This window comes from Monodon monoceros, unplaced genomic scaffold (genome assembly GCF_005190385.1).
Source record: "Monodon monoceros isolate NGI ecotype Baffin Bay Population unplaced genomic scaffold, NGI_Narwhal_1 Super_Scaffold_14, whole genome shotgun sequence".
Lineage (NCBI taxonomy): Eukaryota > Metazoa > Chordata > Mammalia > Artiodactyla > Monodontidae > Monodon > Monodon monoceros.
Genome location: NW_021703770.1, coordinates 47,137,395 through 47,158,124, shown reverse-complemented (window position 1 = coordinate 47,158,124; position 20,730 = coordinate 47,137,395). Strand labels below are relative to the sequence as shown.

Sequence of the window (20,730 nt, the reverse complement as noted above, 5' to 3'; positions counted from 1 at the left end):
GTTAACATTCTAGTTGTGATATGGACTTGTATTTATTTAGAAGGATGTCCTTATTCTGAGACAATGAATGCTGAAGTATTTAGGGATGAAATATGTCTGCTATTAATTTTAAAAGTTTAGAAATATATATAAATACGAATATCACACATAAGTAAAATATAGCAAAAGATTAGCAGTTGCTGAACCAGAGATGAGTTTATAAGAGTCCAATATTTTCAGTTTTCCCTTCTGTTTGAAAATATACATGATAAACTGAAACAAACAGCACATACCCACAACATTACCTGTGTTTTCCCTTTGAGAAAAATCCACCTACACATACACTCTCAGATTTCTATAAGTGGCATTCAAGATACTACTTTTTACAAAACAAGATTTTTGTAGTGGTGGCACCCCCAGTATCACTGTCCTGCCTACTTAAAACATCTTAATTTCCATTTCCCCCTTGAGTTCTGTGATCCTTTCACCCCATTAGGGAATAGAATTTGAGCTCGCCTAGTGATAAAATCAAACCACTTGTAAGACTACCTCACATTTTAAAAAAGAAACCACTCCATTTTCAGTCCTCTCATGACTTATTTCCTTATGCAGGTTGGCTCCAAGATATATCATTTAACTACTTTATACCAAGAACTCTCATCATCCTAACCTCCTAACATTCACTGTACCTTCTCTGCAAGATCTCAGCTTTGAATCAATCCAACTAGAAAATGCACTCCCCTATGTCACCTCTTCCACAGAGCTTTCTTTTTTCTTTCTTTTTTTTTTTTTTTGTGGTAAGCAGACCTCTCACTGTTGTGGCCTCTCCCGTTGCAGAGCACAGGCTGCGGACGCGCAGGCTCATTGGCCATGGCTCACGAGCCCAGCCGCTCCACGGCATGTGGGATCTTCCCAGACGGGGGCACGAACCCGTGTCCCCTGCATCGGCAGGCGGACTCCCAACCACTGCGCCACCAGGGAAGCCCGAGCTTTCTTTTCTTGATCTCCCATCCTGATGTGATCCAATTCATACCCTTCGTATTGCTGGTGTCTCAGGTGCACAATAATGTCAGCCTCTAAGCCATGGATATCTCTCTACCACTCTTGTAGCAATTATTTCTTTTGCCTTGTTATTTGTGAAGAAGTCTAGAATTTTGTATACTTAATTTGTTAAATGGTCACGACATTAAAAGAACTGAGAAAACAGCCATAGAACAGTATGGTTAATGTATTTATTATCTTTATAATTTGATGAAAAGGCACTGCTTCTTAGATATTTCACTGAAAAATTCTCAGTTCTTGTCACTGAAACCTGTAAGCAACTGAGCAGCTTCTGTCTGTATCTAAAATGGAAGAATACATATTATAAAACAGTACAGCACAGAGATCAACTTGTGAAACAAGTTTATAAAGTAGTTTCTAAGAATTTCCAAAAAACCAGGATAGCACACTGTTAAGAATAAAATTTCTTAGAGAACTCAAGAGATGAGACTCTTAGAGAACTCGTCCACATTAGTACATGTCCCTTGCCTTTTATGTTTTAGAAATCTTTTTCTATCTGCTATCTATATGTCAAACAGGAATAATTCTATATTGCAGCAAGTAATTCATACATGTTTGTTGATAGTAACTAAATATTTGCTATACACATTTGAAATAAACACTGTTATTTAACAATACGCATTTGGACAATTACGTTTTTAAAGAAGTTCTTGATTCACCTTTACTTAATGTGCCTCAGTGGAAACCTATCTGCCTTACTTTATTGGAGATGTTTTACCTGTTTATCCTCCTCTGTGTGCGCTGCATAGTCCTTGGCTTTTGTTAGCCAGAAAGCAGCAAGCTTTTTGTTGTGTAGCTTCAAATATGTCTTTCCTAGAAGGAGCAAGTTTTTGCTGTAGAAGTTTGGATCCACTGTACAAAAGAAAAACAATTTAAATTTATCTCATATGAAATAGTATTGCTCTTATTTTTAAAGGCTTAATTTTTTTCATCTGAATTCCAATAATATACTTGTGTGGTCAATAAATGATTAGGCTAATTAGAATTCTCTTTTGTTCAACTATTCATATCTCAAAAAATTTTATAATTACCATTTATTGAGTGTCTACTATGTGCCAGGCACTATATTACACACATTTCTCATTTTCACAGCAATTTTATAAAATTGGTACTCTATTTAATAGATGGAAAACAGGGTCCTGATAGAATATAAGCTCCAGAAGGACAAGGGGTTTCTTTTTATCATCTCTTTTGCTCCCTGCATCCTAAGTGCCTAGAACAGTGCCTAGAACTGTACTCAATATACATTTGCTGAATGAGTAAATGAAATGATGATGATATGTGTATGTGTGTATACACACACACATTTGGTCAACCTTTACTGAATGTGGGCTGTGTTTAAGCATAGATAAACAAAGTGTCTGCTCTTTTGGAATTTATAATGAAAAGGAAAGACAAGCATGAGCACAACTAAATGTAATAAAGGAATAAAAGGAATGCTTTGATAGGTGTACAAATTTTAAAGTGCTATGAGAAACCAAAGAAAAAGCAACTAACTAAGAGGTTACATCTGGGCTAACGTGGAGGCTGAATAGAATTTTAGCAGGATTCTTGGCTGAAGAAAAAATGTGAACAAAAAGCCTATGAATGAAAGCATGGGACTGTCTCACTAACTTCATTAATTCTTTATACAGTTTCCTCCTGTCAACCTGGGACCCTTAACCCAAAATTGTTTTATTTCTTTAATGTGAACATATTTGTGAGATACCATGTTGATGTGCTTAAAGTTTCCTTGGAGTTAAGTAAATTCATTCCTTCATTCATTCATCTACTTATTCAGCAAATTTGCCAAGCATTATGTGCTAAGCAATGAGGATTCAATTGTGAGCAAGAAGACAGAGTCCCCATCTTCCCTGAATTTAGTTTTAGACATGTAAACAAATATTCATACTATGGAGTGATAAGGGCCATGATGGAGGAAGTAAAAGGTACTAAAAGCATAGGAGGAGCTTCTAAACCAGACATAGGCCATAATAAGGAAAGGGTCCCCCCTAGAGGAAGTGACCTTGAAGGTAAAACCTGGAGGATGACTGGAATTACCAAGGATTATTTTAGTTCCACAAGAGTATGACCATGTTTTTTTCAACAACCCGAATCCTTAAACCTCTAAGGCCCTATTTTAACTTTGCAATTACACTTCTAAGTCTCTGAGGAAACTGCATTCCCAGATCATATCCATGATAGTAAAACTACCATCTTGAGAGGATATCAATGGAAGGTAGTAACAGTAAATCAGAATTAATGTATTACAGATAGAGTTAAAATTCAGACAAAATTCTTTCTTTAGAAGAAATGCATTTTAAAAAGTGCTTTGCTATCATGAAAACATTTGAACAAGTCCATATGAGTAGGCTCTAAAATTTAATAAATTGTCTTTAATTTTCTTCTGATTAAGTTTTATAGGAATATATTTGCAATGTTTTTTTTGGGGGGGTGTACTTGGTAACAAAGGCTTATGTCCCTTACTTCTCTAGTTTCTCCTATTAATATTAGGAAGGATAATCTTAGGATAGGCTGATGTTCTCTAGGCTGGCTATTTCTTCAAAGTAAGAGTGCAGGAAACTCTTTGTCACAAAAGACAGTATCTACAATAGAACAAAAACTGGCCTGTTTTACAACCAGAGAGTTCTCATTTCAGTGCCATCTGAAATTTGCTGAGAGAGTCCGTCTTAAAAAAGTATTTTTCTGTAACTATATGTAAGGTGACGGGCGTTAACTAAATTTGGTGTTGTGATCGTTTCGCAAGGTATACAAATATCAAATCACTATGTTGCGCACATGAAGCTAATACAATGTTATATGTCAATTATACTTCAATTAAAAAAATAAAAACTTTAAATGAAAATAAATGCCTCTGATTAGCTGTGTGATCTTAAATAAACAGTTAATCTGTCAAAGCCTCCTCTCAAAAAGGAAGGTTGAATTACATCAAATGAAGGACCATTCCAGAATTACAGCTCTAAATTCAGTAGCAGTCTATTTCTTACTCAGATGATCTTTACTAAATAAGGACTTTAAAAATTATTTGATAATGTCTAGCTCAAAAAGAAGTTTATGAAGTATATCAGAACAAATAACTTATTTCTGTTTAAAAAATTCCTATTATATGTGAAGCATTCATACAATTTTAAGTATATTAGTATGTGAAATAAAAAATTTGTTACCTTGCTCTGCCCTGTGAAAGTAGCCTAAGGCCTGTTAAAAAGACAAAAAACCCAAACTTAATGAAAAGTATTAAAACAGAGTCAATTTAAAAAAAAAGCATTTTCTTAAAAGATCTATTCCTATATTAAATATAAGACAGGAAGTAAATTAAAACATCTTAAAAAAATCTTAAAATAATGGTCCCAAATGTAAAATAGACAGTTAATGGGAAGCAGCCATATAACACAGGGAGATCAGCTCGGTGCTTTGTGACCACCTAGAGGGGTGGGATAGGGAGGGTGGGAGGGAGATGCAACAGGGAGGAGATACAGGGACATATGTATATGTATAGCTGATTCACTTTGTTATAAAGGAGAAACTAACATACCATTGTAAAGCAATTATACTCCAATAAAGATGCTAAAAAATAATAATAATGGTCAACTCATCAACAGTGAGAGGTTAATACAGCAAAATTGACCATAACACGATTAAATCATCAGAATACAGATTACAATTATGTGGACCATTTCTAGTAATAACTTGACTACTACTTAGAACTCATACCAAACTGGCATCACATGCAGAGAGGAAAGAACATTATCATGTGCAACTCAGATACTTTGACTTTCTCTTCTTAAATCGTAACAGAGACTACCAATAAAAACTAGATAAAATCAAAAGCTGAGTTTATTCAGTGATACGTAAGTCGTGCCAATGAATTTTTTTAAGTCTTTTATTACTGAAATTCCTGTATAAAATTTTAAGGTCAGTCTGAAACTCCCTGTTGATCGTGTCTTTTTTTCTTAGAATGCACATTCTTTTTAATAACAAATATTTCCCAACTCTGTTCTAACTATACAACTAAATATTCTTTGCATCAAGTTCTGTGCTATAGCTTCACAGAAAACATTATGATACAAGTATTGGAACAACTTTTTCAACTGTCTGCTTCCTTACTCTGAAAATTTTGTGATGAGTAAACCCAAAATATTTGCCCAGAAATCCCTTTCAAATTTTATTTTTAACAGGAGAAGCAAAAGGCCTTAGAAGTATGAGAGACCATGAGCCTTTCAAACCTGCTGTGAAAAAAAGTTATAATTACTCTTCATTTATCAATACAAACACATGCTTTAATGTCCAGGTAAATGACTCTTATCTTATGGAATGTGTACCTAAAACATGCTAAGAAGCAAATGCTATATTTCTTGTTCTATTTTATGATTTTTATGTGGTACAGATTTCAAGCAGAAAATGAAGGTAGATTTTAGCCATGTGTTATTTTAGCTGACAATATACCAGAATTATCAGCCACTCACCTAAAATGGAAAAAAAAACACTCACCAGTCACAGATAATAATTATTAATAAGCCTTTCTGATAAGATAGTTGCACTGGATCATTAGAAACCTGCTCAAGTCCCTCACTGATCAGAACTCCAGATGTGTGGACACTGTAGAGTGACAGAGCAGTTAAGAAATCAGTACTAACTTAACAAAGGACATCACACTACCTCCTCATAGGTGGAACTAGGAGGAGTTGCAAACAGCATTTCAGCAAGTCTTCTTTGATACCAAGGCATTTCAGCAAATGTGTAACACCTATGGGGAAATAAAATGACACGTACATTCAAATTAGTTCTTAAAGAGAACTAAGCATCTTAACAGATATAAAAGGAATCTTCTATTATATGTTTAAACAGTCTGTACTTTCCATAATATCCAGGTTAATATTTATACTGAATTATCTAGGGACTGATTTATGTTGATCCATCAATTACAGTGTATACTGTGACAGTATAAACAGTAAGTAATATTTATAACAGTAATGATAATACAGTACATCATTCACCTTTTGAGTGCTCACTTTGTGCCAAGTGCTGAGCTAAGTGATTCTCTCATCTACTCCTTACAATAACTAAATGAAATAGAATCGTTACCCCTATTTTTTTACATAAAAATTAACTCAGAGAAGTTAAAAAAAAATAACAAAACTAAACATGATATACCTAAATAACAATGGCAACCAACAATTTAAAGTCTACATATTTGAAAGGGTGTGGCAAATATTTAACATCCAAAGCTCTTGACAATTTTCTGAAGTAAGTAGGAAAAAAAGTGTTGGATCTTTGATTAGGGTCTGAACTCCTTGAGGATGAAACTATTTCATTCATGTTTGCTTGCCAGCATCTTAATTACTGACTGTCCCTCAACTGTCATTAATTCTCAGTAAGTGTTTTCTTAGTTAAATGTGTCCTTTATCCTGAAGGATATTTACTTCTCTTTTAAAAGAGTTTGATATGGGACTTTGCACTGTTACCCCTCATAGAAGACAATAAATACTCAGCTCTGTAGACTACACCCAAAGAAAACAGTGGCAAACCTGTCTCAAGAAAGACTCTCAAAACAGTAAGCATTTAACACATTGGTTTACACTCATACCAGCAAAATAATGATGTGCTCTGAACAAAGCTTACATAAAAATGGAAAGATACTCAAAGTCGGATTATATTATACCTCAGATGAATCAGACTGTATTTGACACACCTTGAAGATACCAAGACCCTCTTAGGGCATCCTAGTGTATTACTATAGTTAGATTAATCCAATTCCATTTAGTCTGGTAAATAAGAATAGTCTTGCCCAAAAAAAGGAATTTAAAGGTCTAATGAAAAGTTTCAATGCCTTTTTAGTCTTAGTACATTTCTAAATGATCTGAATAACAATGTTTAACAAGATCACAATCAAATTTAGTTATTTTCTAAATACTAAACACTAAATAACCAGTACAACTGCTAGTTAATATAATGGATTAAACACTCTTGACTGCCAAATAATATTTTTAAACATTTTATATTTTGCTTTTTTATATACTACCAAACAAGATATGTATACATACTACAAAATAAGATCATACTAAAAACCACTGAAATATTTATTTAAAGAAATTTTCTTACCAAATACCCATAAGGTGAATTGCAGTAGCATCTTTAGGGTTGAGTTCAATTGCTTTCTAACAAGAAATGAGAAAATGAATCATATTTGTTTCCTAAACACCAATAAGTACTTTACTATGTTTGCTGAAGAAACCATGATTAAAAACAATTGCAACTCTGCATTTCAATTTTTCTGATAATCAACAGCAACTTTTTTCCTAATTTTTTTTAACACCTTTATTGGAGTATAATTGCTTTACAGTGTTGTGTTAGTTTCTGTTGTATAACGAAGTGAATCAGATATATGTATACATATATCCCCCTAACCCCTCCCTCTTGCATCCCTCCTAATTTTTTAATTAAATTTTATTTCAGTACACTATCAATGCCTTATACTAAGGTTACTATTTTATAAGATTCAGAGGGACTTCCCTGGTGGTCCAGTGGTTAAGATTCTGCCTGCCAATGCAGGCGACACAGGTTCGATCCCTGGTCCGGGAAGATCCCACATGCCACCGGAGCAACTAAGCCCATGTGCCACAACTACTGAGCCCATGCATAACAACTACTGAGCCCACGTGCCTAGAGCCCATGCTCTGCAACAAGAGAAGCCACCGCAATGAGAAGCCCGTGCACTGCAACGAAGAGTAGCACCCCGTTCACCACAACTAGAGAAAGCCCGTGTGCAGCAACAAAGACCCAGCACAGCCAAAAATAATAAAATTTTTTAAAAATAAAAGATTCAGAAAATGATAGGATTTATCAAGATGAAGAAAATACAAAATCTGTAAACAAATCTAATTTTGAAAACTAATAATCTATAGCTCTCAATATTTCTTCTAGATTAAAGGAAAAATAAATAAGAAATTTCCTTTTTGGCAAATCCTGTATCACTATTGAGTAAAAGTATTCTTTGTTAAAAGAACAAAATACAAAATAATTTTAGAAAGTCTCTTCCTATGTGCAAATTTTGTTTAACTTCCCCATCTACACTTAACAAAGGAAAAATACTACTTGTTCACAGAATTTAATTACGTATAATATAAAATATATTGATAAAGTCTCCCTAATTTCTATTTACTATGTGAAAGTCCTATGTGAACTAATGTAAAGCATAAACTACAGAATAACTTTAAAGAAATGACTCCTCCTTTTACATTATTTTGTTGAAAACCACTCAGGAAATCTCATAGATTAATGTTAATCCTACTAATGATAAAGTTTAAAAAAAATTAGGACTCCCTAGCTTATGCTTTTCTATAGACACATATTTTCACTTTCAGTTGATAATGTGTGAGATACACATTTTCAAATATCTGTACTGGTTACCAGAGTGGTTCTGAAGCCAGACCACCAAGGTTTAAATCACAGCTCAATGACTTCTTACTTTTTGACCTTGGCAAGTTCTATATTCTTTCCATGCCTGAGTTTGCTCTTGCATAGGATCAAGAAAGCAGTACACCTACCTTATAGGGTTGTGGTGAAAATTAAATGAACAAGTAACAGGAGGTGCTTAACACAGTAATATTTTCTATCATCAGGATCATCATCATTTTTACCTTTCATAAGTTTCAGACTCTTTATTACCACCACTGATCATAATGTTAGTAACGGAAGAGATAATAGCTAAAATAATCAAGTATGACTTAGCAGAAATCCTGTTATCAACAATATGGGTAAGAATCAGCACTGACCTAATTTTTACTTTTCTATAAATAGATATGATTTACATGGCAAAATATATTTTAAAGTATATACAACTTATATTCAAAGCAACCTTTCCCAATCAGCGTTCCACTAGAAAATTAAGCCCTACAAAAAATTATATGAGTAACTACATTTTCCATTCTACCAAGAATGGTACAGAGCTAGTCCATTTTGATGCAAGGAAGAGAAGTTAATTCATCATATACAATCGATGCCTTGGGGCATTACAGTTTAATTTTCTTTTGGGATGGATTGAGAGGGACTACTCTCAAGCAAACCTTTTGTAATTCTTTCTGCCATTAGTTTAAACATCTTCAAAAACAATGCAAAGATAATAATTCCTTATGACTTTAGATGTAATAATGGAATCTGAATAGAAGTAGTATAAATGATCTTTTGGCATGTAAATACTTAACACTGTCATTTTTAAATAACACATACTCATTTGAAAACTTATGAAAAACATTAGTTATTTTTAAATAATCTATAGCCTTCTCTGTTTCTTTAAAGTATACATTAATATATTTTCTGCAGCATTTCATTATTCACATTGGAAGTTATCTGTCAGGTATTTCTACATCCCAAGATACAAGTAATTTAAATGATTTATCTAATGACATTAAGTAAATTACTATATTTCACTGAATCTAAGATACCATAAATGTTATGACACATCATTATTTTATATACCACTAAGAATAAAGCACTGCCAATTGTAAGATACCACTGATTATATATAATGCAATCTGATTTCAAAGGTCTTAAAACGTGAAAAATGTATATTATTAAATTGAAATATATATGTATGTGTATCAATATATACGTATATATGTGTGTTTGTGTGTTTGTGTATATATATATACACTACTGATGCCCAAATAAGAAGCTAGGTCTCCTGACTCCTAGTCCAATGTTCTTTTCCACTAGTCATTACATTAACTAGGAATTGAGACTATAATGATAAATGTTTGTTTTCATCACTTTCTCTTCCTGTGTGTTTTTGAGATGGTCTATAATATCAAAAGACAGGGACTTCCCTGGTGGTACAATGGTTAAGAATCCAAATGCCAATGCAGGGGACACGGGTTCGAGCCCCGGTCCGGGAAGATACCACATGCCGCAGAGCAACTAAGCCCATGCGCCACAACTACTGAGCCTGCGCTCTAGAGCCCGCTAGCCACAACTACTGAGCCCATGTGCCACAACTACTGAAGCCTGCGTACCTACAGCCCGTGCTCCACAACAAAGAGAAGCTACCACAATAAGAAGCCCACACACCGCAACAAAGAGTAGCCCCCACTCGCTGCAACTAGAGAAACCCTGTGCATGGCAACAAAGACCCAACCCAGCCAAAAATGAGAGAGAGAGAGAGAGAGAGAGAGAGAGAGAGAGAGAGAGAGAGAGAGAGAGAGAGAGAGAGAGAGAAAGAGAGAGAGAGAGAGAGAGAGAGAAAGAAAGAGAGAGAGAGAGAGAAAGAAAGAGAAAGAAACAAATACACTGCAGTTTTTTAGCTGCAGTTTTTTTGTTGTTTGCTTTTGGACAATGGAATAGTGTGTATGCACATCATGAAATATACAAACTCCTGGAGAATTTCTGGCACCTAAGGAAGAGCTTACTATAAATAAGTAAATTAACTTTGGGGGAAATATTAAAACACACACAGAGATCATAATCGTATACACTACTATTACCTTTGGGAGTGGTATGTCAATTATATTAGATTGTTAGATGAGACTACACCTCCTGGCACTCAGGACTTTGTAAAAGCCTCTCCCACATTCTCTAGTCTTGGCCACATTACTTGTTTAGGTCGACAGGTTATTACCAAGCGTGATGCAAACATGCTTGATAAAAGTTTGCACAATGGAAATTTTCCCTTGGAATGCTCACTCTTGGAAGCCAGCTACCATGCTATAAAGAAGCCTGGGCTACACTACTAAATGATAAGAAAAGTAGAGAGAAACTGTTGTAGATGAGAGTGCATCTTCTACATTCCCGTCCCAGCTGAGGGTCCAGGTGAATGTAGCCCTCTAAATGACCTCAGCCACAACAAGCAGAACAGAAGCACCACTGTGCACAGTTAATCCACAGAACTGTGAGAAATAAACAGTCATTGTTTTAGGCCACTAAGTTTTAGGTGGTTTGCTATACAGCAAGAGATAAGTGAAACAGAAATCAATTCAGAAAACTAATGACTTTTAAAGTTCATCAGTACCTCAAAATGCTCCTTGATCTTGTAGGCATTTGCAATTTTAGCCCTGATTCCTTCATAATCTCCAACATCGCTAATACAGATTGCATACCACTAAAAATAGAAGAAAAAAGGGAGTAAGAATAATAATACTCAATAGTATTCCATTCGATACAAGGTAAAACTGAATAACTATTGATATTTATTCCTCAGTCGTCATTTAACAAAAAGCAGAGGACAAAAACTGTATTAAATATACTGGAATATACAAGAAAAAGTAGACATGGCTCTCAAGGAACTTGGACATGTTTTTAGAGAACTATAATACAAGGCAGAGGGTAGTGAATCTCTAAGAAAGTTACCAACACAATGGGGAGATAACAATTCATATTTATGGTATCAATATAAATTTAGAGAAATGTGCGATTTAATAATTATCATTTTATTTTCTTATCCTATTTTATTGGAGCTGCTTCTTCTCCCACACCTGCATTGTTATAGTAATAACAGCCACATTTGTCAGTTGTGACCTTGTCCCCATACCCATAGCTGGATACAGACCCAAACTGAGATAATCTGAGTTTCTTCCCTAAGAACCAAAACCAAAATATCCAAGCTTCATAAACCCAGATGCTGTGGAAAGTCACAAAACTGAGGATGAGAAAAAAACTAAAGTAAAAAAAGATTTGCAGATAACAGCAAAGAGGAAAGACAATGAAGCCTCAGAGCAATTGAGCCAGTTTCTCCTGAAGACTAAATGCATCTTGCCTTTGGGTTCTGTGAGATACAATGGTTTCTTATAAACACGCACCATTTCTTTTTGTTTGTGCTTATATCTGTGAAATTTTAATAATTATAACCATAAAAACTTTAATACTTAAACTTCTGTTTAAATCTATTCTCCACCAAAATCTTTTGTATCTTGATATTTTTATTGAAAATAAAAGAGTATAATTTAAAACCCACACTGACTATGCTCATTTAATCTCCACTGACAGTCACCCAGCTGCCCAAATTCAGATGACTAGAGGTGTCATACAGGGTTTCAAATTTGGTGCTCTGATCTCTTCCCACTTATCAGGGCTCTAGATAAAATCACCTTCTCTTATGCATTTAACTATCATCTATATCAAAACAAACACAACTTATGGATGATTCCTAAACATTCTGCTCAGATTGGCATTTAGTTACTACATAGGACTGTTAATTAATGATCATACTAGCAAGAGCTGAAGGTAGGAGCTGTGATCATGGGTGACTTTTATTTCCATATTGGTACTTTTTTTCCATTTCCAAAATGTCTATTTTCTGTAATAAGTTTACATTATTTTTAAAGAAAACTTTTCTTTTATAACAGATAATCTAGCCAAGAAGGGGTAATAGATACTATACCTACCTTCTTGCCTGAAAGGCTAAAATAAGCAGACAAAATATAAGAAATAAAGACTCTCAAGATATTATACACATCAGGCAACAGTGACATCTCACAGATGAGAAACAAATGAGATGAGCCCTATGGCTGCCCTGGAGAAATTTCTAGGTTGAAGCCCAGGGAGGCAAAATAGGCCAAGCAGTGTTTCTGCTTTGAAGAGATGGAACTGGGAGTCTGGGGAAGCCCAGGTGTCTGGAGTTCACAGAGCAGAATACTGTAGAAGAAACAGCTGACTGGAGCTAGAACTCCAGATGAAGAACTGCAGAGGGTCACCCTTTTCAGCTGAGTAAAGATCATCGCTTGCATATGAAGAGACTATCCAAGGCTGAGAAAACCCAAAAGGTTTGGAAATCAAGAGCTCACAAAGATCTAGGAATATCAGTTGTAGGGAAAACAACAACAAAAGAGCCCTCCAAATTAAATGCTACTCTAGTCCTGCCTAAAAGCCTTCTTTCCTGCTACCTTGAAGATCCTCTTTGACAGTTACTTGACACTGAAAAATTACAAAACACTGATGAAAGAAAAAGACCTAAACAAAGAGAAAGAATGCATAAGTTCATGGATTGGAAGATATCGTTAAGATGGTGATAGTCCCCAAATTGATCTACAAATTCAATGAAATCCCTTTGAAAAATCCAACTGGCATCTTTGCACAACTTTACAGGCTGATCCTAAAGTTCATACGGAAATTCAAGGGACTGAGAATAGTCAAAGAAAGTCAAAACAAAAGAAGAACAAGTTGGAGGACTCACACTTCCTTGTTTCAAAACTTACTACCAAGCAATAGTAATCAAGACATTGTGGTACTAGCAAAAGGATACACACTGACCAATGGAATAGAACTGAGAGCTCAAAAATAAACCCATACAGGGCTTCCCTGGTGGCGCAGTGGTTGAGGGTCCACCTGCCGATGCAGGGAACGCGGGATCGTGCCCTGGTCCGGGAGGATCCCATGTGCCACAGAGCGGCTGGGCCCATAAGCCATGGCCGCTGAGCCTGCGCGTCCGGAGCCTGTGCTCCGCAACGGGAGAGGCCACAGCGGTGAGAGGCCCGCGTACCGTAAAAAAAAAAAAAAAAAAAAAAAAACATACATCTATGTTGAACTGATTTTCATCAAGGATGCCAAGACCGTTCAGTGGAGAAAGAATAATCTTTTCAACAAATGGTAGTAGGACAACTGGATATATATATGCCAAAGAATGAATTTGGACTCCTACCTCTCACCATGCATAAAAGTTAAGTCCAAATGTACCAAAGACCTAAATGTAAGAACTAAAAAATATAAAACTCTTAGAAAGAAACATAGGTGAAAACGTCTGTAACACTGGATTGGGCAAGTTTTTTAGATATGACATCAAAAGCACAAGCAATCAAAGAACAATAAATATATTGGACCTTATCAAAATTAAAACCTTTTGCAAAGAACACTATTAAGAAAGTGAAAAGACAAGCCACAGGATGGGAGAAAGTATTTGCAAGTCATATATCTAACAGGGGACTAGTATACAGAAAATATTCTCTTACAATTCAACAATAAAAAGACAAGTTTAAAAATGGGCAAAGGGCTTCCCTGGTGGCGCAGTGGTTGAGAGTCCACCTGCCGAAGCAGGGGACATGGGTTCGTGCCCTGGTCTGGGAAGATCCCACATGCTGTGGAGTGGCTAGGCCCATGAGCCATGGCCACTGAACCTGCGCGTCCGGAGCCTCTGCTCCGCAACGGGAGAGGCCACAACAGTGAGAGGCCCGCGTACCGCAAAAAAATAAATAAATAAAAATGGGCAAAGACTTTAAATAGACATTTTCTCCAAGGAATATATATAAACGTCCGACAAGTATATGAAAAGATGTTCAATATCACTAGTCATTAGGAAAATGCAAATCAAAACCATGACGAGATACCACTTCACATCTGCTAAGATGGCTATAATTTTTAAAAATGGACAATAACAAGTGTTGGCAAGGATGTGGAAAAACTGGAACCCTCATACACTGCTAGTGGCAATGTAAAATGGTACAGCTACTTTGGAAAATAATTTGACAGTTCCTCAAAAAGAATTACATAGAATGACCACATGCACCAGTAATTCCACTACTAGGTATATACTCAAAATAATTTAAAACAGATATTTAAACAAATACCTGTGCACGAATGTTGATAGCTACACTATAAGCAATAGCCAAAGGTGGAAATAAATGTCCATCAACTAATGAATGGATAAACAAAATGTGGTATACAATGAAATATTATTCATCCATAAAAAAGAATAAAGTACTGATAAATGCTGCAAGGTGAATGGACTTCAAAAACAATTAAGTGAAAGATGTCAGACACAAATTATCCCATATTGTATGATTCCACTTCTATGAAATATCCAGAGTAGGTAAAGCCATAGGGACAGAAAGCAGATTAGTGGTTGTCAGGGGCTGGGAATAAGAGGGAATAGAGAGTGACTGTTTAATGGGTAGAGGGTTTCCTTTTGAGGTGATGAAAATGTTTTGGAACTAGAGAGAGGTAACTATTGCATAACACTGTAAATGTATAAATGCCAATGGTATAAGAATGCCAAATGTATAAAATGGTTACTTTTATGTTATGTGAATTTACCTCAATTAAAAAAATAAATAAAAGCAGGTGTTCACACAAAAACTTGTACGGAATTATTTATAGTAGCATTATTCATAATAGCCAAAAAGTGGAAACAACCCAAATGCCCATCAGCTGATAAATGAATAAATAAAAATGGTATTTCCATACAATGGAGTATCATTCAGCCATAAAAAGGAATGAAGTACTGTCATATACTCAGCATGGATGAACGTTGTTCATCCATGGCTAAGTGAAAGAAGCCAGACACACAAAGGCCACATACTGTATGATTTCATTTACATGAAATGTTCAGAACAGGCAAATTAACAGGGACAGAAAGTAGCTCAGTGCTTGCCAGGGGACAGGAGCAGGAGACAACTGGGACTAACTGGTTATAGATATGGGGTTTGTTTTGGGGGTAATTGACATGTTCCAGAATTAGATAGTGGTGAAGGTTGAACAACATAGTAAAATATGCTACAAACCACTGAAGTGTATACAATGGTGAATTTTATATAATGTGAAGAATATAAAACAAGTAAAAATAAAAGCAAGAATTATCATCTCCTTACAAGAAGTATATGTTAAATATAAAGGCACAAATAAAAGTAGAAGGACAGAAAAGGATGTAACATGTTAACAATCAAAAGAAAACAAGAGTGGTTACATTAATATCAGACAAAGTAGACTATAAAACCAAGAATATTTCTAGAGATAAAGAAGATCATTTTACAATGATAAAGAGGTCAACACATCAAGAAAATATAACAATGCTAAATGTTTATAGTCCTAATAACAGCACTTTAAAATACATGGTGCAAAAACTAAGAAAACTGCAAATAGATAAATTTACAATTATACTTGGAGATTTCAGCATCCCTCTGTGAATAATTTATAGAAGTAGACAGAAAATCAGTAAGGATATAGAAGATTCAAACACCACTATCACTATCAACCAACTTGACCTGAATGACAACAGCTGAATAAATATTCTTTTCATGTGCAAAAAGAACATTTACAAATATGGACCATATTCTGGGCCATAAAACAAGTCTCAGCAAATTTAAAGGGTCTGTATGTTTAATTCTTAATATAAACAAGTAGTGGGGGAGGGGGGGGGGGGGGGGGAGACAGAACCATCCCCTAAAGGGAGCATCTGGAAATGCATGGAGACAGAATTTGGTTGTCACAATGACTTAGGGGCTCCACTGAGGACAGTCTACTATGATAAAGTGATGTCCTAATCCAAAATACCAATAATGTCCCCTAGTCTCCCCACAGTATCCACTGAATAACATTCTAAACCAGTCAGGAAATCCAGAAGCTAGTGGAGTTACATGTAAAAAGTTATACTAGATCTCAGCTGTCCAGCTGCTACACTCCTACCTCTACATAAAACAAATATAATGTGAGGAAAAAGAGAAAACGTTTGTCCAGTGTTTGTACTACTAGAAATAAAGATAGAGGTAATTCATGAAACTAACACTTTGGTTTAAAAATAAGCCTTCACAAAAGTAATTTATCAAACATACTAATGAACTTACAATAAATGTTCAAGAATGCAAAGAACTTCTTTTTTAAAAAAATGTTATAAAAATAAACCTTTTCCCTACTTCTTTAAAAGAGGACTATTTCTTTCCTATGTAAATTAGAGACAATAGATAAGTACAGACCAATGTCCCTCTCAGTACATGGTAACAGTTACAGTACTGTAAGCACCTCACCTTATGAGCTGCAAAACTTGATTCATTTTTTTCTAGTGCCCTTTTTGCATACTCCAGGGCTTCATACACCAAGAGCTTTTTCTCCTCTTCTGAGGTTCCACTGAGTTGAGCTATATCACGTGATGCCCGTGCCAAACGCCACAGTAACTCTGCATCTTCACTGATTTGAAATAAATATAAAACAACCATTTTAGCTCAATTTTAAAATTGTTAAAGGTCATATCACTAATGAATACATACGGTCTTTCAGGTCAGTGAGGATACAGCGAGCAATATGATATCAAAATCCATTTTTCATGTTAAATTTATTATTTTCTACCATACAAAAACTGTATTTGACAAAATTTCCTATAAAATATCCAATATTATAAATAAACATTAACTTATAATATCTAAAATACTAACTTCCTTAGAAAATATCTGTATTTGAATTCTCTGAACACTTTCCCTACAAAATTCAACACTTGAAGCTTGACTTCAGTGGCACTGTGCTTCAGACAGCTAACTGGTTCAGACAGTACTATAAAATACATAAATTTATAGACAAGATCATGCTCTATAAACAAAATGCTGTATCCATAGCTCCAAATACAGTACCTGGCACACAAAAAATATACGATAAATATCTGTGAATGAATGAATGATTAAATATAATCTCAAAATAAATCTTAACTTTGAATGTATCATCCATGCCATGATGCATGAAATATTTACAGCTTTGGACTCCTTGAAAAACTGCCACTTAAATATAGTTATATAAGACTTGAAATGGCTAATAAATAAAACAGAAACCAAGGTTAAAAGTTAGGAATATTTCTTTAAAAACTAACCTTAAATTCCTTTTTATTAAATGTTTGTCTTTAAGCCTACTACATTATACATTTCTTAACAAAAATACTATTCACATAAAGTTGAATGAAACTAAAGGTAGCAATAGTATATCTATAATTCAATGAATATGGAATAACTACCTTGTAGCTTACTTTTCAAGTAATTACTAAAATGACTATAAAATGCCAAGCCAACCACCTCAAGTTACTCAGGGGACAATGGAGAAGGAAAGTTGGATCCTATAGATATTTAGGAGGTAAAACTGATGGGTCTTGGGGGGAAAACTGGTTTGGGGAATCTAAGAAAGGTAGTTGAAAATGACTCAATATTTTTAGTTCAGGAGATGAGGTAAATCAGTGATCTGGAAATGCCATCTAGCCTGATTTGACTTATTTTATTGGGCTGAGTCTCCCTCCTTCTCCATCCTTCCCCCAAAAATGAGGTCACATTAATACACCAGACTAAGCATGTAAGCTAATATTAAAAATAGAAAAAGGAGGTATTTTTAGTTCCTCTATGAGACTGTGCTTCACAGTGATAACACAGATATCATTCAATGGTGACAAAAAATCATCCTAGCTCATTCAAATCTTAAACCAATATGAAATTTAGAATAAATGAGAAATATACAATATAGAGAAGATAAACATCTATTCAATGACTACCTTGTATTCAAAGCAAAATAACAAAATGAAAAAAAATTTCAACATTCAACTAGAGTAAGCAGAACCACCTTTTCTGAATCAATGAGATATATGTAGCACTTTTGAGTCACTTAACATTAAGAAAAAAATCATACTATAAATTAAACTCTAAGAAGTATTATTTTGAAGTAAAAACTTTTAAAAACTATAAAAATTCCAAGCACCAAGAATATTTTAATTGTTAAATAACAAAAAATTTCAGGAAACCGCAAACCCAGGCCTATCATACACAGCCCACCTTTCCTTGTACTGGGATAGCAACTGGTAAAGTTTTTCTGTTTCTCCACTTTCATATAGGTAGTCTGCTTGTTCAAGGATTTCTTCAACTCTGAAGACTATAAAAGAAAAAGGCTCAATAAAGTAGGTCTTCCCAAGCCAGATGGCAATAATTCTAAGAAACATGAACACTTTTATATAGAAGCAAAAGAAATTAGATACAGAAATCACCTATAAATAAAGATCAGAAATTATGAACAACTGAGATGTAAGTATAGTAGAAATAAGTATGAAGCTATCACACATAATAAGTGATTTATTAAAACCTTGGAAAATAAAAAAATAGAAGACTTACTCTGGTACTAATTTAATATGACACATTTTAAAAAATGAAAAAAGTAATCTTCTGTGAGGAATTTATAGTACCCTTACCCTCCACACAAAGCCTTTGTTATTGTTGCCGCTGTGAAGTAAAAATCCACTGCAGAAAATGATATGATATCCACTTACAGCACGGAAAATTATTAATTTGAGTGGAATGCAACACACTGTTTTACTAGATTCTTTTTATGATCTAACTTATACAGACATTATCATGGAAAAAGAGTCAAATCTGTCATCAAAAAATTTAGATGAAGTTAACTACACAGAGGATCTGAAACTTAAATTAGAGGCACTATGCTCCAACCAACTCATTAATGAGTTTAGATATTACAACAAAAACCATAAAACTTATAGACAGTGTAATGTTCTAAAAAAGTTAACTAGTTACTAAAAAACCCAGTTAGTCTGAATTTCAGATATTCCAATTATTACTAATGAACATACACATTTAATTTTGTCTTCTATAAGGGTGCTGTATTACTTAGTCTTATGTATAAGCCAACATTCCAATATGTTCAGTAAAGTTACTTTATTATTTATCTTAGTATGCTTTAATCATAGTGTATGGGGCTAAAAAATTTTTTTTTCATTGAAGTATAGTTGGTGTACAATATGATATGTTACATGTGCACTAAATTTTTTTTTAAGTTTATGAAAAATTAAAATCTAGACCAGCAAAAATAACCTCATAAATATATGACACAACTATGTAAACTGAAGTATTTTTTAAGTTAAAATCATCATGTAATTATACTAATTTAAGAAAAATTAAATGACAACAGCAAAGAAACCCTAAAATAAAGATTTTTTTTCCTCTATAATCCTACTTCAGTCTGGTTAGGTGCTATAGTTTAGTAATATTCTCATGGCCGGTTAATTTTCTTAAGTTTGCTTTCATTCTATTCTCTATTTTTATCAGTGGCTGATTTTACATATTTGGGTTATAAAAAGCCAAAGATTCTTAAAGAGTAAGTAGTAGGAAGTAAATAGTCTCAGCATTCTTAGTCGATATTTGTGGTTGGCAAAATAATGGCCCCAGACAAGTCCATATCTTAACCCCTGGACCTGTGAAAATGTACAGGTTACTAGGGCAAAGGGGAATTAAGCTTGTAGATGGAATTAAGGTTGCTAATTAGCTAACCTTAAAAGAGTAAATTATCTTAGCCAGGTGGGTCCAGTATAATCACAAGAGTCCTTAAAAGCAGAAGCAGGAAGCAGAAGAAAGTCACAGCTGGTATGACAATGGAAACAAAGTCAGATACACTTACTTAGGAATAGGAATAGTAAAAACAAAAAAATGTAAGTATCATCCAGCATCTGGATGCTAAATAAAAAGCTGGAGGGCTAAATAAACAGGGGAGTCACTATACCCCATTTCCTTTTTCCAACTTTTACGAATTCAGGTTTATTCAAGTTTGTTATACAATCCTATAACTACTATCTCTTCAATAACTTCAGAATGGTAGCTTTAACAACTTTAAAGCATGAGCTCCTTCTGAATTTCCCAAAGGTTTTCTGCACTCTTTTTCAAACGGGCCTCCTCTTCAGAGGTCAGCTTTATATTTGTAAGGTGTGCAATACCATTCTCTCCCAGAATACAAGGAACACTAAGGAACACTTCATTTATTCCATAGAGGTCCTTACGGTGGAAACTCTCCTGAGACTCTTAAAAATGCTTTCTGTTAAATCAGCTAAAGTTAGGCCAATGGCCAAATTAATATAAACTTTCCTTTTAACCATTTCATAGCCATAGGTAATCACTTCTTTGTGGACATTTTTCCACTGTTCAGGATCTTTATCTGTTCCTATATCTGAGTTTAGATCCTTCAGAGGGA

General features: G+C 34.5%; 1 protein-coding gene across 3 annotated transcripts in view; it reads right to left on the bottom strand.

Moving 5' to 3' along the window:
* Positions 1 to 1,197: 1,197 nt before the first annotated feature.
* Positions 1,198 to 20,730, bottom strand: part of RMDN1 (regulator of microtubule dynamics 1) — a 36,607-nt gene continuing 17,074 nt past the window's right edge. The window contains exons 3-10 of one of the 3 annotated variants that reach the window (XM_029222521.1): positions 18,534 to 18,630; positions 16,761 to 16,920; positions 11,042 to 11,131; positions 7,141 to 7,196; positions 5,698 to 5,785; positions 4,206 to 4,236; positions 1,760 to 1,893; positions 1,198 to 1,322 (exon numbers count right to left, since the gene is read on the bottom strand). In XM_029222521.1, coding sequence (XP_029078354.1) covers positions 1,272 to 1,322; positions 1,760 to 1,893; positions 4,206 to 4,236; positions 5,698 to 5,785; positions 7,141 to 7,196; positions 11,042 to 11,131; positions 16,761 to 16,920; positions 18,534 to 18,630 — 707 coding nt within the window. In that variant the 3' untranslated portion in view covers positions 1,198 to 1,271. The remainder of the gene's footprint in view (positions 1,323 to 1,759; positions 1,894 to 4,205; positions 4,237 to 5,697; positions 5,786 to 7,140; positions 7,197 to 11,041; positions 11,132 to 16,760; positions 16,921 to 18,533; positions 18,631 to 20,730) is intronic. The other 2 variants (XM_029222522.1, XM_029222523.1) reach the window with 2 other exon arrangements.